The sequence below is a fragment of the Pseudonaja textilis genome, chromosome 3 (assembly GCF_049901715.1).
Source record: "Pseudonaja textilis isolate UNSWEBS1 chromosome 3, rPseTex1.2, whole genome shotgun sequence".
NCBI classification, from domain to species: Eukaryota; Metazoa; Chordata; class Lepidosauria; order Squamata; family Elapidae; genus Pseudonaja; species Pseudonaja textilis.
In genome coordinates this window covers 176,973,723-176,999,396 of record NC_141992.1, presented here as the reverse complement: position 1 = coordinate 176,999,396, position 25,674 = coordinate 176,973,723, and the positions used below count along the sequence as shown (strand labels likewise).

At 38.4% G+C, this 25,674-nt stretch overlaps 1 protein-coding gene across 2 annotated transcripts in view; it reads left to right on the top strand.

Moving 5' to 3' along the window:
* The first annotated feature begins 1,052 nt into the window (after window positions 1-1,052).
* RNF19A (ring finger protein 19A, RBR E3 ubiquitin protein ligase) overlaps window positions 1,053-25,674 on the top strand; it is a 32,533-nt gene continuing 7,911 nt past the window's right edge. Inside the window, exons 1-7 of one of the 2 annotated variants that reach the window (XM_026703486.2) lie at window positions 1,293-1,569; window positions 5,231-5,361; window positions 16,415-17,194; window positions 20,002-20,210; window positions 21,569-21,713; window positions 23,987-24,149; window positions 25,428-25,542. In XM_026703486.2, the coding sequence (XP_026559271.1) occupies window positions 16,599-17,194; window positions 20,002-20,210; window positions 21,569-21,713; window positions 23,987-24,149; window positions 25,428-25,542 (1,228 nt within the window). In that variant the 5' untranslated portion in view covers window positions 1,293-1,569; window positions 5,231-5,361; window positions 16,415-16,598. Of the gene's footprint in view, window positions 1,570-5,230; window positions 5,362-16,414; window positions 17,195-20,001; window positions 20,211-21,568; window positions 21,714-23,986; window positions 24,150-25,427; window positions 25,543-25,674 lie in introns of both variants that reach the window. The other variant, XM_026703487.2, reaches the window with a different exon arrangement.

The following is a 25,674-nucleotide window of genomic DNA, read 5'->3' as shown; positions in this document are numbered from 1 at the left end:
ATCTGGTTTTTTTTTTAGTTCCTGAGAAAATGTTCAGGTTAGGGAAAGGCAGAACCTACATTTATATTTTTTTTGAGAAAAGCAGCACAATTTTAGATCAATGTGAGAAAGTATTGTTTTGAAAGTTCCAAAATTGATAAATTACTAGTGTCAGTATAACTAAATAAAATACAGCTATTTCAAGTGTTAAGAGGTGGTTTATGGATTATAATTTGCTCATTTTTTTCTTGTTCTCATCCAGGTGGGTGAGAACAAGTGATAAATAAAATAATTCATTCAAGCTGACTTGAAAGGTAAGAAACAGAATTATTCCAAATTTTAAGTTTTTACTAAGAGACAAGATGGTCCTTGGTATTTAGGATATCTAATCACTATGTTAATCTGCAATTGTAAGGCCAAAGTTGTGAGGGTATAAAGTATACATATATATTTTAAAAAGACGAATTCCAACGTAGGACAAGCAGACAGGTGTATTAGGCTGCATCTCTCCTTGCATTTTACCAGAAACTGGCCTGTCAAACTTTTTTCTGTCATTTCCCCACGATCTTGCCTTCCTCTCGTCCCAACCCATGAATTACAGCAGTAGCAGCTGAATTCTGGGAGTTAAAGTCCGCCTATCTTAAAGTTACTACGGTTGAGAAACACTGGATTAAAGTAGTATTTTCCGCAGATGCCATCCATAAAGGTTCTCTAAAATCTATCAAGCTTTGTCATTCCTTATCTTGGAAGACTATCAGGATACCAGCCCTTACTGGAATCCAAAGAAACCAGAAAGGGAGGGCAAAGGGACCAGCAAATTTCACGCTGCCAGGCGCTTTTTCCACCCTGGAGCAAATGTTACCACGACTTACTAGCGAGAACTCCCCCAAGGCCTCCGCTTCGGGGCCAGCTGGTCCTTTGCGGCCCCTCTTCCTTTCCTGGGCCAAAGATTAAAGGCACAAAACCTCCTAGGTATATTTATGGGAGCGAAGACAAGACTAGCCGCGGCCTCTGGAAGGCACTTCCTTCTCTGATCTTCCCAAGGAGGGCTTTGCTCTTGTCCAGCGGGACCCACAGACGGTTGGGCAGCGAGAAGGGAAATGCAACCCGGCCGTGTTCTGCGAGCAAGTCGCTCTCCCCGAGTCTCCTTCCTTCGGAGGAGCAAAGCCGGGCTGCCTGGATCCCGAAGTCCTCCCCCTGGACGCGCCGCCACGCAGGGAGAAGACAAACTTTAAGAGAAAATGCCGCCCTCGCTGCCTCCCCTGCGCACCAGGCCTCCTCCTCCTCCTTCCTCGCCGCCGCCGCCGCCGCCGGACAGACACCGGGTTCAACCCCCAGGCGGCCCCGCCTCGTCTGTGAGCTCAGCGGGGGAGCGAGGCGGAAATCTCCCTCTCTGCGGGCCAAGCCCAGCCCTTCCTTGCCTGGGGCCTGGCAGCCTCTCCTTCCCCCTCCTCTCCTCCCCCTTCCCCGCAGCTCTCCCCCCTTTCCTCACACGCTCGCTTTCTTCTCCCCCTCAAAGGCGCTTCCTGCGCGGCGCGGGTCGGCCGAGAAGGGCCCAGCCGCTTGGGGTTTGCCTCCGCCGAGTTCAAGGTACCGGGAAGGGCAGCGGGAGGGATTGTGCCGACGGCTTCGGGGGCTCCAGCCGCCCGTGTCCGGGGCTTGGCGGTGGCTGGGGGTATGGGGCGGGGGGGGTGAGGAGTCCCGCGGAAGCCGCCTGGCAGGCAGCGAAGGCGGGAGGGTTTGCTCGAGCCAACGGGCGGCGGCGGCGGCTGGGAAGGAGGCGCGTTTCGCTTTCGGGGCTTCGCTCGGCTCGGCTCCCGGGCGCGGAGAGAGCTTAGGCGGCGGCGGCGGTGGTGGTGGTGGCGGCGGCGGCGGCTCCTCACATTGCTGGGGAGTGAAGTCATCGTGGCCATTGTCTCCCCTGAGCTGCCCGCTGGGCGGCCAGAGGGGGAACCAGCCGCGAACCGTGGGGCCCGCCTTGTTCGCCGAAGCCTCCGGGCAGATCCCCCCCAGACCGTCCCGAAGAGGTTCGTTCCTCAGGCTGTGCCCTGGTCCTTCTCCCCTAGAGCACGCGAGGGGGCTCTTCGGGGAAAGTGAGTAGTCCCTGGGGATCGCAGGAGCACCCCGATAAGTTTTCCGGGAAAGAACTTCTCAGCAATCGACTGCCCTCTTTCCCGGCCGAGTCTCCGAGGCACCTCTCGCTTGCAGGAGGAGGAGGAGGGCGGCGTAAAGCAACGCCACCTTAAACCAAAGCCTCTAAGTAACTGGGGAGGAAAGCCGCGCTTCCTACAAAAGAGAAAGGTAACCCAGGCCAAAGAAGGACGTCAAATAGAATAGAGTTGGAAGGGACTTTGGAGGTCTTCTAGTCCAACCCCCTGCTTAGGCGGGAAACCCTACACCACTTCAAACAAAAGTTCATTCCCAACTGACAGAGAAATGTTTTCCACATTCAGCCATAATTATTAATTGGGGAGGGGAGGAGATACAGTAATCGTTTATGTATAGAAAGGCCAAAGGACTACGGCTTCTCCTCCCCCTAAAAATACAATTACTTGAAAGGAATTCCTGTATTTCCCCAATTTTAAAAACCCCCGATGTATAACCGTCATTGTATTTCCTTTAGAAAACTAACCTCTAAGGGGCATGCTTAAATAACAATATTTTCCTGCAATTGTACAGCAATGCTTTAACTGCTAGTAAAGGAACACCAAATATTTAATTGGAAATATTTGGTATTCAAACGACAGATTAGACCAGCCTTTGAAATAGTTGACATTTTACCATGCTATTTGAATATTTTTTTAACAGGTTTAGGCGATAACTGGTTTCAAATTGCCTTACTAGAGACAGGCTAGCAAGCTAGCACAGGTTGAAAAGGCAAAAGAGAGATATAAGTGGATGCAATGTGGGAAATTTGATGCTACTATTACACCTAAACTAAATGTTTTTTAAAGCTTAGGTCAAATAAAAAAGCTGTTTCTGAAGTACACATGATGTCAGCATAAAATAAGGTGGAATTTTCCTTTCCTGTTCTGCTTAATGGAATTATTGCTAGCTTCTGTGTTAGAAACCTAAGTTTAAGGAAGTACCTTCAGTGATCTGGTTAGAATACTGCTGCTGGAGAAGCAAGGGTTACGTGTATGAGTGAGAATATCCACGTAATAGTATTGTATAGTAGAACATATAACCTATTGTTGGCCGATCAGCCTTACCACCTTAAAATGTAAGTTTTGCTATATTACGTCAATTCCTCAACACAGGTCATCTTGATAGTCACTGAGAAGACAGTAAAAAAAGTGAGTAAAAAAGTCAGAGGTGGTGGTTCAGGACTAACAATGTAGGAGTGACAGTTAATGTTAAATAGTTTCGTTTCTGTAGTTCTTTTTAAAACCGACATAAAGCATTGTTGAAAAATAGAAGTGGAAAGCCTGGCTCAAACCAATTAACTAATATGAATAGTTGATTGGGAAACTTGTAGTTGGTTTGTCTATCTTGCAATAGTGATTGTTGCAAGATTGCTATACTAGAACTGAAGCCAAGTACACCTCATTTCTTCATTCCAGTTCCCTGTGGAATTCATGTGCTTATATAGTTTAAGAGAACCCAGGAGTAAACATTTTATCATACATAATTTCTGTCTCAAACTACAAACTAGTTATTTACACTTGTCCTAATATGGCAATAATTAATTAAATAATTAAAGTAATTAAATCAGAATTACCATATTCCTTGCATCAATTCTACATCTCAGAATCTCTGTTGATAGTGGCATGCATAGTTAGATGGACTTTAAAAAAACTATGTTAAAAAAGGGGTAAGTTGTTGACACAAATGCCCTTGAAAGTTATAAGAACAGAACGTTAACATTCTTGGAAAATTGTTTTTTTGTTGTTAGACAGTGAGATTGATAGTGAGATTTAAGAAAGGTGGAGAAACACTGCCTTAAATATTTGGGATTTGTACTTAAGTCATTGTGGTCAGAATTCCCTATATAGTCTGGAAGGAAATGTAAGCAAGAAATTCTTGAGGTGGATGTTTCTGTGCTTTGTCTTTGAAACTACATTATCAAGAACTACAATAAAAATACAAAACACTTATGAAAATAAATTAAAATATTGAAATTGTGGTTGTTTGAATTGGAAACAATTATCTGAGTACATGTTATCTCTTTTTGGAGACACACATTTTATTTTAAATTAGTGGTTATGGCTAACTGCAACATGATTGCCCCTGCTGTAATGCTTATCTAAAAGACATGACAAAGTTAAATGAATGGGAAAGAAGGATGGGAAAAACAAAACTCAGACACCAGTGTTTATTCTGTCCACATATAGAAACACTAGGTAGCTTGTTAGAATTGCTGTCCATAGGTAATAGCTGAAAGAGAACCAAAGCTGGGTGTTTGCAATACTGAGATGATGGAATAGTTTTACTCTTCCTTCATTTTGCAGTCTAATCAGGTGATTGGTGAATGTGAGAGGAAGTGTAGAAAGATACAGCATATTTTCTTATCTTTTTCTGATGTGACATGTGATTGTATTGTCCACATCTGTTCATGGCCTTCTTTCTCTGAATTGTTTAACTTTCCATAGCTGTTGACAGGTATTTGCTTGATTGGAAGAATATGGCCAACTTTGCAGAAAGTTAGGATTATTTTTAAGCCTCATTTTCAAACTTCCATTCTCCAAAATATTGTGAGCACAATCGGTATTTTTATTAAATGCCAAGAAAAAAGAAAAGTTTTACTTAGTGTTTATTTGAATACCAGTCATAACTTTTCCATATTTCCAGTGTGCACTTGTCTCCTTGTTTTTACTATATTGTCTGATAGAGAATTATTCAAAACTTGAATGCTTGAATGCTATCCAGTAATCTTGAACTGGACTAATAAAGATCTTGCTTCAGTATTGCTTGGATTTTTTTCTTCATTTGAGTAGATATTTTCACTTTTTGTGCAACTTGTAGTCTGTGCTTGGAAAATTAATAAGATACAGAATTAAAAAATCAAACTCTTGACAGATCCAGTAAGTTGACAGTTTTTTATGTCTTAAAGCAGGAGTGTCAAACTCGCGGTGTCAGGGCAGTGTCATGTGATATATGACAACTTTCCCCCCTTCACTAAACGGCATGGGCGTGGCCAGCACCCGGCTCATGGGTCGTGAGTTTTGACAGCCTTGTCTTAAAGCAGTACAAACATTTTTGCATAATAATAGAGGGGAACTTCTATTTTACTTCTTTGTCTTCTTTTCAGGTCCAAGATTTGTTTTCACATTAACTTGATAAGACATAACTAATTTATTACATGGCTGCACTACAAATTTGAGCATGATCTTTGAGATTCTATTGCTGGCTGGCACATGGAGGCTTATTTCATTGATTAAGGTAATGTCTTGATTTAATTATATTAATTACATTTCATTTTTATGAATGTAGACATTTGATATTTTCTGTTTTGAAATGTCAGGGGTGTCAAACTGGTGGCCCGTGGGCTGTCATGCACAGGCCACACCCATCCCAGTTCTATGAAGGGGAAAAATGTTGTGATACATCATGTGATGGCTATGTGATGCAGCAAATTTGATACCTGTGATATATGTTGAGTAAACAAATTATATTTAACATAGTAATTTTTCTAAAATGTGACAAATTCGTATTTAAATTCTCTGTGAAAGTTGTTTCTTCTGTTATTTTTAATTTTTCAAGTCTCTAATAATATACTAATTCTAATTATAGAATAAATGTTAGGTTTTAACACAATTTAGAGAATAAAAGATAAATTGCTAAAATTTTACCAACCACCTTGTTATTCTCCTAATCTCTCTGTAGAACCATAATGGAGATTTCCAACTCACAGGCTAAATGATCAAGAAGCAACCCTGATGCTTTGAGCAAGCATCCTTCTAATTCTTAAGTCCTATACTCAAGCTTTCCTTTATATCCTGCAAGAACCATGCTTGGTCATTTCATGCATTCTGTCTATAGCATAAAGTGAAACATTTTTGGCATATTTATAGCCAAGAAGTAGACCTGTCAAGACATAACCTACTGTTTTCTCTTTTCAGTCCTACCAACATCTTAACAAGTCTGGTTATTGTAGTTCTTGTTTAACAACATAATTGGGACCAGCATCTTAGTCATTGAGCAAAGCAGTCATTAAGCATCATTGCTTCGCTCAACAGTCACAATTCCAGGACTCCTGGATAGTGACGTAGATGGCTGGAAACTGCTGTCTGCCAGAGGGTTTCATCCTGAAATGTTCCTTCAACTCTGCACAGAGGGGAAATCCTTCTTGAGGCTACAAGAACAAGCTGAAATCTTCAGAACTTCAGCTTTAATCCTGCAGCCCACCAAAGAATTTCTCGTCCATGCAAGATTTCAACTCCATTTTTGTAGCTTGTAGAAAGATTTCAGGTCCCCGCTACTTGCAACCTTTCATGCTGGCTTTTCCATTGACTTTGTGTGAAAGTCGACAGAGAAGATTGCAAATGGCGATCAAATGATTGCAAGGTGGTTGAGAATTGGTTGCAGATGTGAGCCAGTTGCCAAGTGCCCAAAATGTCATGTCATGGCAGGTTGATGGAGCGACATTTTACACAATCTGTTTCAGTGGCTATTGTAACATTTAACAATTGTTAAACAACTAGTCCCAAGTCAAGAACTGCTGTATAGGATTTGCAAGAGTTGTATAAGTCAATCAGAATAGAGCTGGAAGGGAACTTGGAGGTTGTCTAGTCCAACCCCCTGCTCAAGCAGGAGATCCTATACAATTTCAAACAGGTGGCTGTCTAGTCTTTTCTTAAAAACCTCCAGTGATGAAGCACCTATAACTTCTGAAAGCAAGCTGTTCCACTGGTTAATTGTTCTCACAGTTAGGAAGTTTCTCCCTAATTCCAAGTTGCTTCTCTCCTTGATTAGTTTCCATCCATTGTTTCTTGTCTTGTCTTTCGATGCTTTGGAAAATAAGTTGACCCCCTCAGGCAGCCCCTTAAATACTGGAATACTGCTATCATGTCACCGCTAGTCAGGGGTGGGTTTCTACCGGTTCTGTCCACCTCTGTAGAACTGGTAGATATGAAGAGCAGCAGATATAGAACCGGTTCTGCCGGGCTCTTACCTAATCTTTATTTCCTGGTTTTTCAACTTCAGCTGCCGAAGGAGGCACAGCTGCAGTTAGAAAAGCAGGAAAAGAGGGCTGTTTCAAAGGCTGCTTCTCTGCAGGCAGCTGATGATGATTTACAGGCGTGTGGCTCGCAGCCTGCAGGAAAGCTTGTAAATCCTGAACTGGTAGTTAACCCTGTCGTATCCCATCCCTGCCTCTAGTCCTTCTTTTCTCTAGACTAGCCATACCCAATTCCTACTATCTCCATATTTTTTTATCTTCAGGCCTTTAATAATCTTAGTTGCCCTTCTTTGCACTTTTTCCAAAGTCTCAACGTCTTTTTTTTGTAATGTGGTGACCAAAACTCGATGCAGTATTCCAGGTGTGCTCTTACTAAGGATTTATAAAGGGAGGGTACTAATACTTCATGTGATCTTGATTCTACGCCTCTATTTATACAACCAAGGATTGTATTAGCTTTTTTGGTTGCTGTTGCATACTGCTGCCTCATGCTTATGAGATTGTCTACTACGGCTTCCTCTCACAGTTACTGATTTTGAGCCAAGTTTCACCTAATCTATACTTTGGTTTTTCCTGCCGAGGTGTAAACATTGCTTTTCTCCACATTAAATTTCATTTTGTTGGATAGAGCTCATTGTTTAAGTCTGTCAAGTTCTTTTTGGATCCTGAGCCTGTCTTCTGGGGTGTTGACCATTCCTGCCAGCTTAGTGTCACCTGCAAATTTGATGGGTTCCCCTTCTATTTCCTCATCTAAATCATTTATGAAGGTGCTGAAGAGTATTGGCCCTAAGACAAATCCTTGTGGTACCCCTACTGCTTACTTCCCTCCATATAGATGTAATAGTATTAAGGACGTCGTTGAGTATGATAATGCTGCTATTGCTACTTTGACAATAGCATTAGTATAGCATTTCTTCTTTCTTCTGCTGGTCAAGCATGATGGAAAGAGATATGTGGATATTTGTGCGGCTATTAAGCAACCACATTTTTAATCTATTGCTATCTTCTCCCATTCAAAGATACTAATTGTTTCACTATTTAGTTTTAGGATTGTCAATTTGTAGTTATCCCCGATGATATAATAAAATTTAAAACTTGACAGTTGGCTTAAGAGTATGGAGATTGCTAAAATACTGCATATTTTTATACTATATTGCTGTTGCTGTGGGATGAGCAGTTGTGTTATGTGGTTTTACTTTTTAAGAACATATACAGTGTATCAGTTTACCTTTATCATTTTTTTTTGCTTGAGCACCTGAAATGTTGCAATCAGAATATTCTGTTTTGATCAATTGACTACCTCATACTGTCCCAACATTTTCAGAAATGTCTGTGTATATTTGTGAATTCTAGATCCCATATATCTGGAAGGTGCTATTAGGAATATATGTATAAAAGTGAAACAACCATTAGTTCTGATTAGTTCACAGAGAATGTCCATAAAGTATGCTGTGCAGCAAGAAAAAATGGCAAAGTTATGGCAAATTGGCTTTGGTGATGTAACATTAAATAGTTCTAGAAGATCTAATCTGTAATCTATTGACAATAAAAACTGTGTTTTTCATGTTTGCGTTATTAACTGAAATAGTGTATATATCTGTGGATGTGTGTTTGAAAAATATATGTAAAAATAAATTTGAGTAGATACTAGGTTCCCAGTTGTGAGATACAGAAACACGTCCATATTTACCATTGCAGTGGGATTTGGCACTTAAACATGAGTATATAACTTTGTGATCATTCTAAATTGGAATTCTCTTATAGAGAAAACCAGATTTTCAGAACTCTTTTGGACTTGGCCAAATAGAGGCCAGATGTATCTCGGAGGGAATGGTGTTCTGAAGGGCAGGTGCTTTAACAGAGAAGGCATTGTTCCTAGGCCCATCAGATGATTCTGCTTAATGAATGGCATCTAGAGCCTGTCAATTCTGTCCGTGTAGAACCCGCTTGTCAAAATTGCATCATCAGGGCAGCATCATGTGATGTATCGAGACTTTTGCCCTTTTGCTAAACTGGGTGTGGGCGTGGCCAGCACATGATGCATCTGGCCCACAAGCCTCGAGTTTGACATCCCTGGTGTAGAAAAGGTAATAAACAATTCCATATAAAATAGAGTACTATCCAAAATATCTTCCTGTCAACTATTGAGTGCCTTCCATTCTAAAAGCCACACAAAAAAAGAACTGTTCTTGTCACATCTAAATGAAGTTAGCAGATACCTTGACTTTAATGGGCAGACTGTTTGGGAAGTAGAGATAACGAGCAAGCTGTCTTCTAGGTTCTTGTTTCCTTCATGTTTTGGATAAAGTACTCACAATCCCCCTTCTGACTTAGACCATGTAATGTCAACTGTATCGGTAGCCAGCAACACTCTGAATAGGACCTGGTAGTGTAGCAGTTAGAATGCAGTATTGCAGCCTAAATCTACTTAGAGAGGACTGTAAAACACTGTGAAGCGGTATATACATCTTAAGTGCTATTCAGTGGTGGTATTCTATCAGTTCTGCCGAGCTGGTAGCGGTGATGAGCAGTAGAGAATGAACCAGTTCTCTTCACCACTGTTCTGTTGGGCCCACCCGGGCTCCCATACTCACCTTTATCCTCTGCTTTGGCACAGCAGAAGTGACCAGGAGAGTGCAGGCTTGCAGGAGGTGAGTTGGAATGCCTCTGTGCCTGTACAAACGCCTCTGCAGCTGCGCAAAGTGTGCATTTGGCACACGGGCACACGCAAAGTGTGTGCACGCGTGCAAAGCGCGCCGACCAAGCTATGCCCATCGAACTGGTGGTAAAACTTTTTGAATCCCACCAATGGCGCTATTGCTAATAAACCCTCTCCAAAGCAGGGATTAATCTACTGAATTGATTAATGCAAGTCAGTTAGGTGAGCAGCTGCATTTTGTGCCATTTGCTATTTCTGGGTTATCTTCAAGGGCAGTCCCATATTGAATGAATTGCATTAATTTAGCTGACCCAAGAGCATGAGACTGTCTTCTTCATGACAAGGGACTGAGTCACTGTCTTTGTCATCTGCTCTCTAGGACAGTTTTGGCTGAGCAACTGAAGCTGCCAGAGCATCTTCTGGGCATGGCTTCCACTTGCTATTCTAGCAAGATCTGTAAGTCTGAAAGGACCCCCAGATCAGAGTTCTCTTTGAGAGGGGTGCAGCTCTATTAACAGTAATAAATAGGACTTCCATGGAGCTGGGTGGCTTTTATCTTAACATCATTATCTATTTTGCTGAAATTCTGTATGATTCTATTCCACTCACCAATTCCTCACACTTTCCAGGGCATCAGGCTAAGATTTCTGTTGCATTTTCTGCTCAGACTGAGATTGAACTGTAACACTAATACAGGTAATTGTTTAGCAACCACAACTTGGTTGTTAAGCAAAGTGGTCACCAAGTCTTTTAATTTGATATATAAATAAATATACTTGATCTGAGTCCTTTGAAATGGATGATGATTCTCTCTATTAGATGATGATTCTTTCTCATTTTTCTCTTGTGTTAATAGATCTGGTTGGGATCTGCTGCCTAGTTTCACTGTTGGAACTTGCCTTAATACATCCTTAGGAGGCCCTACAAACTGGCTTCTGTCTACAGGAAGGGCTGTTGCTTCTATCTCTCTACCTGTTGTTTTCTTAATAAGGAGTCTAGGCTACCAATGCATTAGAGGGCCACTCCCACATCCTGAAAGCTATGATGAATTTCAAGCACCTTGTATGTTCTTCAAATCGCCATGTTTAGGCTTTATTTCACACTTCATTTAGTAGATCTACACTGTGATTTTGATGCTATCGGTTAAACAAGCTTATGGATGGCCTTTGCTGGGATTCTTCTTGGAAAAGCTATACAAGATCTTTTTGTAATCTCCCCAGCACATCTGTTTGCTAGAAGCTTGCTACCTGCTTGAGGCTGCCTAAACTTCTGGCTTTCTCTTGAGCCATATATGTAGTGGGAATGCATATTCTGTTTTGAAAATACTGAAAGCTCTGAAGAGCTGGTTTAGGTCAGCTATCACCTCTGAAGAATTTGTGTCAACCTCTGCTGCTTGGGAATTCATCAAAACATACAGTTTGACCAGGGAAGTTTAAATATAAAGGTTTCTGCCTTGGATTTGCAGCAATGCTATCAGCATTTCTTTATAGAACCCACACTATCATTCACTGCCTCAACAGCCACCATTTTCTCCAGTGGCAGGGATTTATTTTAATTGTGTTGCTTCCAGTATGACCATGGTAAGAAATTACTGGAATTACAGTACGTATCTCATTTATTTTCCTTTTGACCATAAAATATGTGAGTCTCTCATACATGCCACAGAGGTTGCTTGGGTTGACAAAGCTGAAATGGTACCAATAACCTTCTGTCCTAGATGAGAAAGTTATTTTTCTGTGGCTAGTTTGAGTGGATTTGCAAAGGTGAGGTAGATTGTTCTTTCACTAACTTGCTCACTTTTTACCTGACACTACATTGTTCCAAATGTTCCCCACTGTAGATTCTAGAGCAGGTGTTTAAAGACAAGACTGAAACAAATCTATAGGAAACTGTTTGAAAATATTCTAATTATTGACTTAGCAGCATTTACTGTAAATAATTCATAGATCAGTTGTCTATATTCTTTTTAATAATCACCACTTATAAAAGCAATTTCTTTTTATGTCTGAATCACATGCGTTCCAATCCATGTGTTTTAGGTTTAATAGTTATAGTCTGAGCCATTTCCTGTTTTTCTGCTGTTATTCTGCCAGGAGTAGAAACTGGCTGGTCAGCCATTTTTAAAGACCTTACAAGTAGTATAGTACTATTAATTGTGAACAGAATTTCTAGTGATTGTTTTGTCTTTCAATTTTGAAATGTTGCTTAAAATGGGATTCACTAAGAAGTCCAAATGAATAATCTGAAAACTAGAATAAAGTAGATGAAAGCAAAGAAGCCTGATCTTTGTCATTCAAGTATTCTTTTAACCTCTGAAATGCCTGTTTCTTTGTTAGTATTATTAAACTTAAGAATTTTTACTTCTCTGGCAGCCTCAAGTTCAATAGCTTTTGTTATAGTGAATGTGCAGAATTTGTGGTTGCTCTTTCCTTTATGTAGTAACCACACCTGGTGTTAATAGTAGACTACAGTAGATGAGAACACAGCCATCTTCCACCTATTTTTTCTATGCACAGAAGAGTAAAAATGTACAGCAGTAACCTGTATCATATAATAATTGAGCTACATTATTATTAATAAGTTGGCAGTTTGACAAGAACTAACAAATCAGCAAATCAAAAAAGCACAAATAAAAACAAAACATTATTTAAACAAGCCAAAATAATAGTATAATGATGAAGCAGATTATTTGACTATACAAGCCAGTGGAATACATGAAAGTTCACTAGAGGTCTTCAAATAAGTTGGATAATCATCTCTCAGAGATGTTTACTGTCTTATTCTCCAACCATGGGGTTAGATTAGATAGCTTCTAAGGAACATTCTAATTCTATAATTCTGTAAGACTAATATCAAAATAAAGACCGAACCAAGTTAGTAGGAATAGAACAACCCTGACTTCCCTCACAAGAAATGTCATAAATGAAAGACTTGCTTCATTCTTTTTTTTAAAAAAAAAAAACTTGCTTTACAGTAGATGGATGTTGAGGGTTTCTTAAACTGCACTTTAATAATCCAAGCTTTAAAAAAAAAAATTAATATCCAGCAGAAGAGCTTGCAAAAGCTTTCTAAACTTTGTGTTTGTATGTATTCAAGGATATTCTCATATCAAATAACCTGAGTTCATATTAGCCAAAGGATGATCACATATTACTGAAATATGCCTCGCCTGAGAACTGTGTTTCTTTAGCCTACACTGCTGCACAAGTAGAGATTTAGCTAGTCATAGAATTCTATTGCGTATGGTGCTTTCAGGCTGTTTATCTAGGTACTCTTTTATGAGTGGATATATAAACTCTTCAGTTGAATTGCTCAAATGATTTTCCAATCATTTAACAACCTGGAGTATGTAAAAAAAAAAAATATTCAAAGAATTGCACATAGTATAATTGTCTTAAATTTTTAAGACAAGGGATATCACCATTTTAAGTTTTAAAATCACTTCAGCAAATATACTGAAGTAGAATTCTATAAAAAAGAATGATAGGTTAATTGCATTCTGTAGATCTCACCCCTGGCTGCAATTCAAAACATATCCTCATGGAACAAATTTGGATGATTTGGCAGGAGAGGAGGAAATTCTGTTGTATTTTGTGTGACGTTTCATTTGTCCACCATTTTGAAAGATAAACTTTTAGTTTGAGAAAAGCATTACTACATTGTATTATCTGTTTGAACTCAACAAATAGAAGCATAATATCCAATGAGTTGTTTTCCTAAAAATAATATATGACATCACAGGGATATTGTATTTTATAAGCTACAATCATAATTCTTATGGAACAGTTTCAATTAATGTGCACGCATGTATGTTATTTTAGTATCCCACTGTTTAGTTATTTGGTCTAGGTGTCTACCTTTCATGTTCCTTTTTGTGATTGTTGACCTTTTGATTTTTAAACTGAGTTGAATAATTTACATTGCTTTGAATTTACAGTTTCCTAACTGAAATAGGGACTCACTTATATTGACGATTCATATTTTATCACATCATTTAAAAATAAATACCTTAAAATTGTATCTGTTCTTTCTTTTTATCTGTCCTAAGGTATTGATCTGATTCATACTTGTTTGTATTCATAAAGTAAAATTATTCATGTTTAATCAATGTATAAAACAGCAATAATAAACCTGCAGCAGATTTATTAACCCGTCTTAACTATTTTAGCCCCTAAACTGTTTTAGAAGTTTTTTCTGCCAAAAGAGAAGAATAAAGTTCTTTAAGCAAATAGACCTGATTAATGTTTATCCTTTTGGCTTAGTACAGATGCTAAATATCTTAACTATAGTTTAGGAGTTCCACATGATTCTGCTATACCTCTTCTTCCACTTTCAATAAAATTATTCTTTTTTCACAACGGTAGTTTCATATCCCAGTTTAATTCTAGTTATTGTGAAGTTCTTTAAGACTATAACATTATAATTAGCAGTAGAATGCTGCATTGAATGTGAACAGGAACATTTAAATGCAGATTCTTTTTAAAATTAATCTCTGCCTGTTAATCAGAATAATCATCCCATTTCTATGGTAGCCTTATTTTGTTTCAAGGATTCCAAAATGCTGCATGTTAAGATATTAGTAATTAAATGTCAGTATTAAATGTATTCTGTATGAAGGTATTTTTAAATGCAACTTTAAATGGGAGGGAGGGGAAGTGGAATTTATTCCTGAAAATACAGGTAGTCCTTGATTTGCGACCACAATTTAGCCCAAGAGTTATGTTGCTAAATGAGACGTTTGTTAAGTGAGTTTTGCCCATTTTGTGACCTTTTTGCCACAATTAAGTGAATCACTGCATTTTTGAATTAGTAACATGGTTGTTAAGTGAAACCGGTTTCCCCATTGACTTTGCTTGTCAGATGGTCACCAAAGGGGATCACATGATCCCGGGACACTACAACTGTCATTAATATGAGTCAGTTGCCAACTGTCTGAATTTTGATCACGTGGCTATGGGGATCTACAATGGTCACAAGTGTGAAAAATGGTCATAAGTCACTTTTTCAGTAACGTAACTTTGGATGGTCACTAAATGAACTGTTGTAAGTCAAGGATTATGTGTATAATAAGCCTCATGGCTTACAGGCTTAAAATAAGTGACCAATAACTTGTCTGTAATGGATGTGTCGCCTGTTGAATCTGGTTCCTTAATTAGCTTGTTGCTGCACAAGATGATTGATCTATTTAATTTTTTAAAATTTAATTTAATAGTCTTTTTAACTTCTTGGCTATAGTATAACTTAGGAAGGATGTATTATGACAATCTCCTCCCTTTGTTTCTAAACTCCAATTACTACTACTGTAACAAATGAACTATTTGGAAATTTGACTTCTTTAAGGAATTTATTAGCATGGGGAAATTTTTCTCTCATTTTTAGTTGTAAGAAATAAAGGTTAATTACTGTTTTAGATTAGAAGCATATTGTGTCTTTCTCAGCATTTTTAAATTACTTTCCTTCCTCCATATGTAGAAAATTAAACAAAATGTTTATTCCTCACAAATTCATAGCTGTACATTTTGGTTTCAGTTTTGGTTGGAAAAGAATAATTGAAGAAATCAGTAGTTTAATTTTTTTCTTTATATCATAGACATTTTAGATGTCACTGTTAAGTTGATTTCCTGTTCATCTCTTTTCCCTTATAATGATAGCTTTGACCTGAAAAGCCACAAGCAGAAACTAAAAATGTAAATATTACTGTGTATAAGTTTGTGGGAAATCTTTCAAGAAAGCAGCACCTAACATTCTTATACTGTCAAAAACTCTACTCAGTGCAGGGCACAATTTCTGGAATTCTTTCCATACTCTGTATCAAATACACCTGTATTTTATTCTCTTTCTGTGTTTGTGTCTCCATCTTTGTTGCTGGCTTCCTTTTGCATTGCATCTAAGTGTTAGTTTATATGTGGGTACCGGTAAATGAAAAATAGGCTACATGTGCTCTGCTTTTGCCCAAGTGATGGATTAGGAAGGTTGTAGGGGGTTTAGATTGAAATATCTACTGGTCTTCTGGGCCACTGCCTGTCACACAGTAACACAGTAGGAGTGAGTTTGTTTGTTTTTTCAAATCTTCATTTTCTGGCTTGCACCAAGCTTAGTCCCATCGTGTTCAATTTTGGAGAGACTGAGAGTATGAAGCTCACTTTCATACTGTTACCAATAATACTGCATTGGTGCAGTTACTCAGAACTGAAATCTTGAAGATGTTTTTACCTTTAGACATATCACAAGAACACTAGAGATTTTTTTTTATTTTAATTGGTGCTGCAAATATTTCCCATTTATAAAGTTGAAGAAAAGTCTGTCTGGATTTTTTTCTTCTTGTGATAGAATCAATTTTAGGATTGGCAATTCACTGGTTAAAAATCCTGAAAAGTGAGGACAACCCTTTCTTGCAAAACAGAATAGTACGTACATATGTTGCTCCATGACTATTGATTTTCTCTTTTAAAATGACAACTGGGAATCTGGAAATTTCCTTTACTTGCTCTCTTGCTAATTGACAGAAATGCAATAGATGGATGAAGCAAACAAGGTGGGGTGGAGGATTAGGTAATTGTAAAATGAATAAGCAGATTAATATCAGTCCTTTGCAAATAACAATGGACCTGAATAAATGGGGAATCATTTTTATGTCTTTCTTCCATCTTTTTCAGAATTGCTGAGGAGCATTTTGGGGTGGATTACATATTGTGAAGAATTTGCTGAATGAACCAAGATATAACCATGCATAACAAGACTTAAGCAGCCTTTCCTTTTGTGACTTAGATATGCTGCTTTTCAGTAGTGCTTTAGTCTTTAAAATGGTCATAGCTGCATGTATTCTTTGATCCATTTCTGATGAATGTTACAACCATGAGTTTACATCGGCAAATGGGATCTGATAGGGACTTGCAATCTACTGCTTCCTCTGTAAGCTTGCCTTCAATTAAAAAGGCACCAAAGAAGAGAAGAATTTCACTGGGATCTTTTTTTCGAAAGAAAAGGGATATGAAACATAAAGCCAAGGATGTAAATGGTGGTGTCGATGGGATTGCAAGTATTGAAACTATACACTCAGAAATATGTCCAGACAAGAACTCTATTTTATCTGCCTATATGTCATCAGACAGTGGAACAGCCATCTGTAGTAAGCAGACGGGAGACTTCATAGAATGTCCCTTGTGCCTTTTGCGGCACTCTAAGGAGAGGTTTCCGGAAATAATGACTTGTCACCATAGATCTTGTGTGGATTGCTTGCGTCAGTATCTCCGGATAGAAATCTCAGAGAGCAGAGTTAATATCTGCTGTCCAGAATGCTCTGAGCGATTTAATCCCCATGACATTCGATTAATTTTAAATGATGACATCTTGATGGAAAAATATGAAGAGTTTATGCTTAGACGGTGGCTTGTCGCGGACCCCGATTGTAGGTGGTGCCCTGCTCCAGACTGTGGGTAAGTGATTCATTTTTGTACCCAGAGCTCTACTTTATCCCTTCTTGATTATTACATTGCTTGGGTATAATGTCTTGTTTACCAGAATGTTTTTATTTGGTACTGTATTTCAGGTTTTTGTTTCTTTTGACAAGTCAAAAATAATTTTCTGTGAATTTAATAGCAGAAAGAGTAGAGAATTGAGAAACAGATTCTACATCTCCTATCTTCTCAACTGTTATCACTTCACGCTGCAGAATATTAAAGGAGGTTGACAAGTTTTAATGCAGCCTCCAAAGTAGGTAGCTCTCCATGCATTATTATTAACTTGCTGCGTTCTGGAAGAAGGTATTTGTAGTTCAGCACATAGAAAGTAGTTTCCCTCTCCTGTATTTTATATCCGGGGGAAAGTTTTGTGAATATAAATTGTGAAAGTTGATATAATTGGCAACAAAAACTTTCATATTACAAGAACCAACTGTTAATTTTGAGTAAAATTTAAGAGAGCATAATCCACTTTTTGCTTAATGTCAGAAAAATGTATTTAAATATTAAACAGGGTTGCTACTCTTGTTGCTACTCCTTTAAATACTAAATAGTAAAGAAAATAATAAACTGTACATTTTGAGACTGAATAGGGCAATTTGGAAGCCTTTATAGCTTACATTCATATACCTGCTACCTACATTTTGTATAACACGTTTCTCTTCAGATAATCATACTTGTTTCAAAATATTGCAGATAACCGCAATTATGTGTTTCAATGATTTAAGTTTGGTTCCAGTGCCACATGTGAATTTATTAATTCATAGAATGTTATTCACATGCACACAGCTATAAGAGAACTTGTTAATCTGTTCTAAAGTATTGTGGTTCCTTAATACTTTATTTTGATATAACATTTAACGCAAAATCCTGCTACTGCATATAAAATATAATTGCTAACACATTTCAGATAAAGACATTTATAAATCACATAATAATGTTGACTTGTTAGTATGTTGTACAATATAATATTTTCATAGAACTTTTGATTAAAGTTCAGTCAATAATATTACCAATTATGCCTATAGGAGAGAGACAGCAAATTTCTTTCTGAATTCTCAGTTTTTTATTTTATTTAGCATATGGCATCTACAGAGGTCGTGCAATCACTAATATACAAATATACTGGATTGTCAATGACAAGGCTGAAGTTGATTGCAGACAGTCCTTGATTTATAACTGGATTTATAACTGCAGCTGAAATCTGTTGCTTAGCAATCCATAAAGCACGACCACATTGCTTAGTGATAAGCACATTCCTGAAGTCCTGGTTGCAGTTTTTCATTGAATCCCCTGGTTATTAGTGAGGCAACTTCCAGCCAGCTTCCCACAAAAACAATGAGGAAGCTGACAGCAAGTCCCAGGCCCGCAAGTAGATAAATAGCTGCTGCTGACTGGGAGAAGGAGCATAGGGGTGCAAGGAGATGCACAAGTGATGCACTGCAATCAGGGAGAGGATGCAAGGTGAGAGGAAGGGTCAGGGTGGATGTGATGGGCTGCACAAGAGGCATGGCTTGAGTTAGTAAGATGTGAGGTGTACTAGAGACGTGAGACAAAGAGGATATAAGTGGATGAATGAGAGGCACCATGTAAGTTGGAGAAGGTGAATGCTTGTGTGAGAGGGTATGGTATGCAAGAGACATGCTTTGGTTGAGAGCGCATGAGAAGTGCTACATGAGTTGATGAAGGTGTGAGGAGAATGCAGGAGGTGCTGTATAGGCCAGAGTGGGTGCAAGGGAGGTGCAGTGAGAGTCAGAAAGGGTGTGTGAAGGAGTGCTTGGCTGGGACAAACAGGAAGGCTATGGGAGGGCATGTGGAAGGGAAGATTATCCCGGTGATTTTCTGGGGAAACTAGTAGGGTAAGTTGCAGGTTGTGATCATAGGACTATAAGGCCCTTGTCAACTGGTCACAAGTGCAAACAAGTTCCCAAGCATCCAGATTGCAATCTTGTGACTACTGGGAGGGGGGTCTGGGGGTTGAAACTCCAAGGACTGATTGTAGCCACCATTCATTCAGTACTTGTATCTTGGAATGGTGCTGACCATGGATGTGCGTGGTATGTAACTTCAAGAACAGGTTGTAAGGTTTTTTCTGAGCCCATCATAACTTCAGTCGTTAAGCGAGGAGGATTCTCTTATATTTCAATTTATTTTATTTGAAACAATAGTTTCAATCTTGCAGAATAGCACAATGATGTCTATTACTCAAAGTTTGCTGAATTCTACTGTAGGGGTTCATACCTAAAATAGCAATAGCACTTAAACTTGTATACCGCTTCACAGTGTTTTACAGCCCTCTCTAAGCAGTTTATAGTGTCATCATATTACAATCTGGGTTCCCAAAATACATCCTATGAGATTAACTAGAGTTCTATAAATGTTAATTATGTTTCTATTTTTATAATGGATGATGTTTCATAATAGCAACTCAGGTATTTAAATTGGCACTATATAAAACTGAAAAAGTCTCAGCATATGACAATACCTGGTCGACTCAGGCTGTTTTCAGTAAAGTTAAAAAGAAAAGTTAATACTTTCAGTAAAGCTAATACTTTGATAAGAGACTACAAAATAAATAAATAAATCCAGGCTTAGAGAAAACTAGGAATTGGGGGGTGGGAGGGTGGGAATCTTAGAAGAAGGCAGTTCCTGACTATTTCTACATTTTTGCCAAGAAAACATGGATCTATCCACATATTTGGCAGACATTTAGAATAACTTGAGGGAGGCTTTATCTTAGTACAGTGAATAAATACTCTTCCATCTATTTTTGAATATTTAAGGTATGCAGTCATTGCTTTTGGATGTGCAAGCTGTCCAAAACTTATGTGTGGGCGTGAAGGCTGTGGAACTGAATTTTGCTACCACTGTAAGCAGATTTGGCATCCTAACCAGACTTGTGATGCTGCTCGTCACGAAAGAGCACAAAGTCTACGTTTACGAACAATTCGTTCTTCATCCATTAGCTATAGTCAGGAGTCTGGAGCTGCAGGTATTTATTATTTTAATCTAAATGTTAGAAATATATTTTTACATTATATCTTGACTTGCTAGTTTACCCATCAGTTAGTGATCCTGAAAAAAGGAAGATATGAATCTTTTCTTCAGTACGTTGATATTAAGGCAAAATTGTACAGTTGTGCAGAACATACTGAAACAATGTGCTGCTAGTATTTGGCATGGTGGATATAATTAGCTTATGCAATCAGTGAAAAGAAGATCTGACTACTGATAGAACTTTTGGTTTGAAATGTCTAGTAACAGACCACACACTGGCTGAGTTCAGATGTTAGGGAAAAAACTGTGTTTGCTTAGTTTTTGACTTATCATGTTGCTCAGATACAGCATGAAGGTTTATAATACATCCTTTCTGATTCAAAACAAGATTGCACCTCTAAATTTTGCATAGCATATTAGTAATCATATTCAGAAGGTGGAGCAAGACAAAGATTCTACTTGAGAGAAGGTTTTGAGCCTTAAAATGCGTGCCTTAAATATCTGGAAGGCTTAAGGCATTAGCTTGGTCCTTCAAATGCCAGAAGCTGAAAAGAAAACCACTTTATAGTGGAGGAATATGGACATCAGGCCATTCTTTTTTCACTCTTCCATTTATTATGTCATGTGAACCTAGAAAATTATGGTTTCTTAATGTCCAAACTTAATTTTTTTGTTCCGGGAAAGAGTAGTATAAACTATAAGAATATTGATTTAACTGGAATTTGAAGAGATAGAGTCTCTCATATCTGAGATAGGGAACCACTGCCATGCAGGCTTCTAATCTAGGCCCTTGATCTGTTTATACTCCCGCCTCTTCTAACATGAAAAGAGGGAGTAGCTACTTTGTATATAACTCAGCAAATGTTCCTTATGAAGAAAAAGGAAATAAGCCGCTGAGGGTATCTTTTGCCTATGAAGAAAATAAGTACTCTGAAAGATGGGAAATAATCTGAACAGAAAAGAATTCTTTTCCTTCTAAAATCGCTATTAGTTGATATCATATGGCTTGATTAAATATAGAATGGGAAGCATTTTTTATTGTTTTTAAAAAGGGTTTTTTATGCTTGCACTCTCATTTTGCAACTTGAGCTATATTATCTATGATAGTATGCATTTGATGCTTTTAAATTGTATATTGAAAAAAATCTCGTCAGAATAGTTTTGGATTAAATGATTATTATTTTAAAGCAGGATAATTTGTAAAGTTCTATTTAATGTTTATGTTAGAGTTTTACTTAGGTATACTTAATTATCTTTCTGTACTGGGTTTGTTGGATCTCAGATGTAATATACTTCTTAATTTTTATTTTTCTTGGGAGCAATATTGCTATTGTACTTCTTTATTTTAAACAGCTGATGACATAAAGCCATGCCCCCGCTGTGCTGCTTATATCATAAAGATGAACGATGGAAGTTGCAATCACATGACATGTGCTGTCTGTGGTTGTGAATTCTGTTGGTTGTGTATGAAGGAGATCTCAGACTTGCATTACTTAAGGTATGTATGGGAAATAGTAGGAAATAAAAATGTTTTTTTTTTCTGGTAACAGAAGCTTTAATATGCTTTTTATCCCAATTTGTAATAGAAGCTATGCTAGGCTATTTCAAACTGCTATTTTTCTGAAGTTAGGTAAAGCATTTATTTAGAAAACTTTCATGGCTGTCCATTTTAACACATAACTCCACACAGCTAACAATCAATTTACAGCTTTCTTCCCATAGCAACCCTATTACTAAGGTTAAAACAATTCAGTGCCAAGAAAAAGAAAAACAGAGGCAGCACATTTATTTAAAACATTTATATAGTTGTCCATCTTATATCAGACTGACAGAAAGATACATGTATATTGGGTTCTTCTAATATCCTCTCCCTGGACGGGAGAAAAGCCAAGTTTTAACAGCTTGCAGGAAGGTGCAAAAGGGCAGGGCCCTCTGAATCGCTTAATCTGTTTTGCATGGGCATTTAGTAAAATGAAGTATGGTGGTTTTGAGGATTTTGTGTGTATTAAAGCAGGGTTTGCCAATCTTTTGGACCTCAGGGACCATCAAACTCATAATTTTAGATCCCAGGGACTACTAAACAGTTCTGTGGGCATGGCCTAATTTGTGGGTGTGGCTTGGTGGTCATGTGACTGGCTGGGCATGGCTTGTATGTAAATATTATAAATATTTATATAACTATTGATTTTTTTTATTAAAAAAAGAGAAACTTTTACCCAAAATCAGGCCAAGCAGGCAGACAGATTGAGTTGCTCACAGAATCACAGATTCATTCAGAAATCTATCTATCTGCCATTGGCTAGCTCAGTCTGTCACATAAAATTTGCTTGCAAGCAAACTCATAAAATTTGCTAGCAAGCAAACTCACAAAATTAACTCACAACACACCATGAATGTAAATATTGAATTTTTTATTTAAAAAAAGAGCAACTTTTACCCAAAATCAGGCAAAGCAGGCAGGCAGATTGAGTTGCTCACAGAATCACAGATTCATTCAGAGATCTATCTGCCATCGGATAGTTCAGTCTCTCAAATTTGCTTGCCATGAGTCTTCACTGAATTTTCTTGCAAGCAAACCTTCAGTCCTAAGGGAGGTCAGCTGTGCTGAGCCGAAGATCTAAAGACTAGCTAGAAAGCAAGAAATCCAACCATTTCCTGCTTCCAAGCTAATCTAAATCTCCCGGCATAGCAGAACAGATGATGGTCGGAAAAAGGAAAAATAGCAATTTAGCAGGCAAGTTTACTGGGTAAGGAGTGAGTGGGCAGGGAGGGTTCCCGTGGGCCGTGTGGGCGGTGTAGCCTTGTGTTTCTGCACAGCCTGGATTAATTGCTTTGTGGGGATGCTCTGGGGGTGAGATTTCTCTGCGGCCCACCAAAATTTTCTCACGGCCTATCAGTGGGCTGCAGCCAACCAGTTGGTGACCACTGTATTAAAGTGCTGTGTAGTATGATGAGCAAATGCAGAAAGACCCATCTATTTATAGCAAAACTACACAAATCACTTCCTGCAGGGGAATACTGTATGTCACAATACTTTCTTTTGAATTCCTGTTTTGCATTTTCAGAGAAATCTTTTGAAAATTAGTTCTTCTTGTTAACAGACTACGGCAATGTTGAGATTGTGGAGTAGAGCCAGTTTGGTCTAGTGGCTGAGCCAGAGGAATAGAAACTGAGGAAATGACCTATGTTTCTGTCTTAGGCTCAGAGCTAGCTGGATGACCTTGAGCCAGTCATTCATTCTCAGCCTTAAGAAGAAGGCAATGGCAAACCACTTCCAGAAATTGTACCTGAAAAACTGCAAGAACTTGTCCAGGCGATTGCCAGAAGTAAACACTGACCCAGGACCTTTCTCCTCACCCTACCTACCTCCTCCCCCAGCAAGCAGTGTTAGAAATCTTGAGGATTAGTTGAGAACATGCTACTTGTTTGTTGGTTAAATTTCAGAAGAATCAAATCTCAACTAACTATCCAGGTTTAAAGAGATTTTTATTTAGTTAGGTTGCAAACCAGCCTGCCTAATATTGGGCAAGAGTGTTGTAAATTATAATCCCTGTGTATTTGGGCACCAGATAGAGGAAGGCTGGTGAGACTAAGAAATGCACCGTTGGGCTGAATTTTGGAACTGGAGTACCTATTTAAAATGCTATTTGCTGAGAATGTATATATCAAGATGATATTGGATATTCACATATTAGCATGTGGGTTAGTAATAGTCTAAGTTAAAGGATTGATGACTGAAGATGGTTAATCTTATATATGGAAAATTCTCAGTCCATCAGGTTGTACATTCTGGGGAAAAAAACCATGGAGTCGGAAGAAGAAAATTCTTTGGCAACTTGGGACACTTGTAGGTGCACCAGTAGGAATTGCCTTAATAGCAGGCATTGCTATTCCAGCAATGATTATTGGAATTCCTGTATATGTGGGACGTAAGGTAAGATAACTGAATTGCTTTTGAAATTTACATGTTTTTCCATTTGTCAAACTTGCTCGTTATTCTGTTATAGCAGGGGTGTCAAACTCAAGGTCTGCAGCTCAGATGTGGCCCACGATGTGGTCGGATCTGACTGTCCTGGTCTACCCAATGCCAAGAGGAAAGATAGGGCCTGCCTGGCTTTGGCCTGGTCTACCCAATGCCAAGAGGAAACATGCCAGCAGTTTGGGGAGTGGTGTCAAACTAGCCACGCCCACCCAATTGACCACACCCACCCAGTCTTCCCCATCCCCCAAGATCAACTGCAGCCCTGATGCGTCCCTCAATGAAATTGAGTTTGACACCCCCTGGTCTATCATATCCAGATGAAATTTTATTGAAGCCCCCAACATTATGAAATATGAAAGGTATTTATCATGGATGAATTCTTTTCCAGTGATAGTTCCAAAACTTGCTGTTTCTTATCTAGGGAGGCTTATCATACCATCTCATTGCCCTTCTGATAACATGCGTTTTTAACATTTTAATGGGATTCACGTTATGACTATGCTGTGACATAACTTCATAGCTTAGCATTAAAAAAAAGAATTTATTGCAGTAAAAACTGTAGAAATCTTAACAATTGCAAACTTGTCAATTTTCATGAAAGAAACTTCCTTATCTACCAATACAAAATGATTCCCATAAAGTTCTCTCTGGTCACAAAATGTTTTCAATCAGGGTCTTCTTAGTCCTCTTTCTTTTCCCACAAAGAAAAGTGATTTCCCAAGTAATTAGTGATAAAGATGGGATTTGAACACAAATAACATGCATGGCATAGTGTTTCATAACTATAATCAAAGAAGACAATTTACATCTATGGATTCAAATTTCTGGCTTGGGACAGAAATCCAAATTAAAGGAATTTACCATCCATTTCTGACCAGTGATTCTAGTACTGTTGGGAATCTGCCAGCAGGCAACGAGGAGAGACCAAGCAGGGAATTAGCCTTGAGTCAAGAGACCTAGAGAGAAGAGCCTAACCAAAGACTGAAAACCAAGCTAGCAGAGGAAAGGTTTAAAACAGCAAAGGAAAAGAAATTCAAAACAGATTTTTTTTTCATTGCTTTGTTTACTCATCTTGTTTGATTATACCAATGGAATCTTTAAATGCATTAATTTAAAATGGCAGGGAAACAGATAAAGATAATATTGATCACTCCTGTATATCATTTCTTCTACCAGTTATTAAATGGAATTTGCTCTAAAATATCTTCCTTTTTCCTCTTTCTTATAAAGATTCATAATCGCTATGAAGGCAAAGACATGTCAAAGCATAAGAGGAACTTAGCCATTGCAGGTGGTGTAACCTTATCTGTAATTGTTTCACCAGTTGTAGCTGCAGTCACTGTGGGTAAGTATAGAGTTTCTGATGAAGTCTAAGAATATCTGTTTTTTCTTGAGTACACTACATTTACATTAAGACCATTATATTTTACTAAAAAATTACTAAAACAATATTATTGACAAGTAACCCAGGACTAGC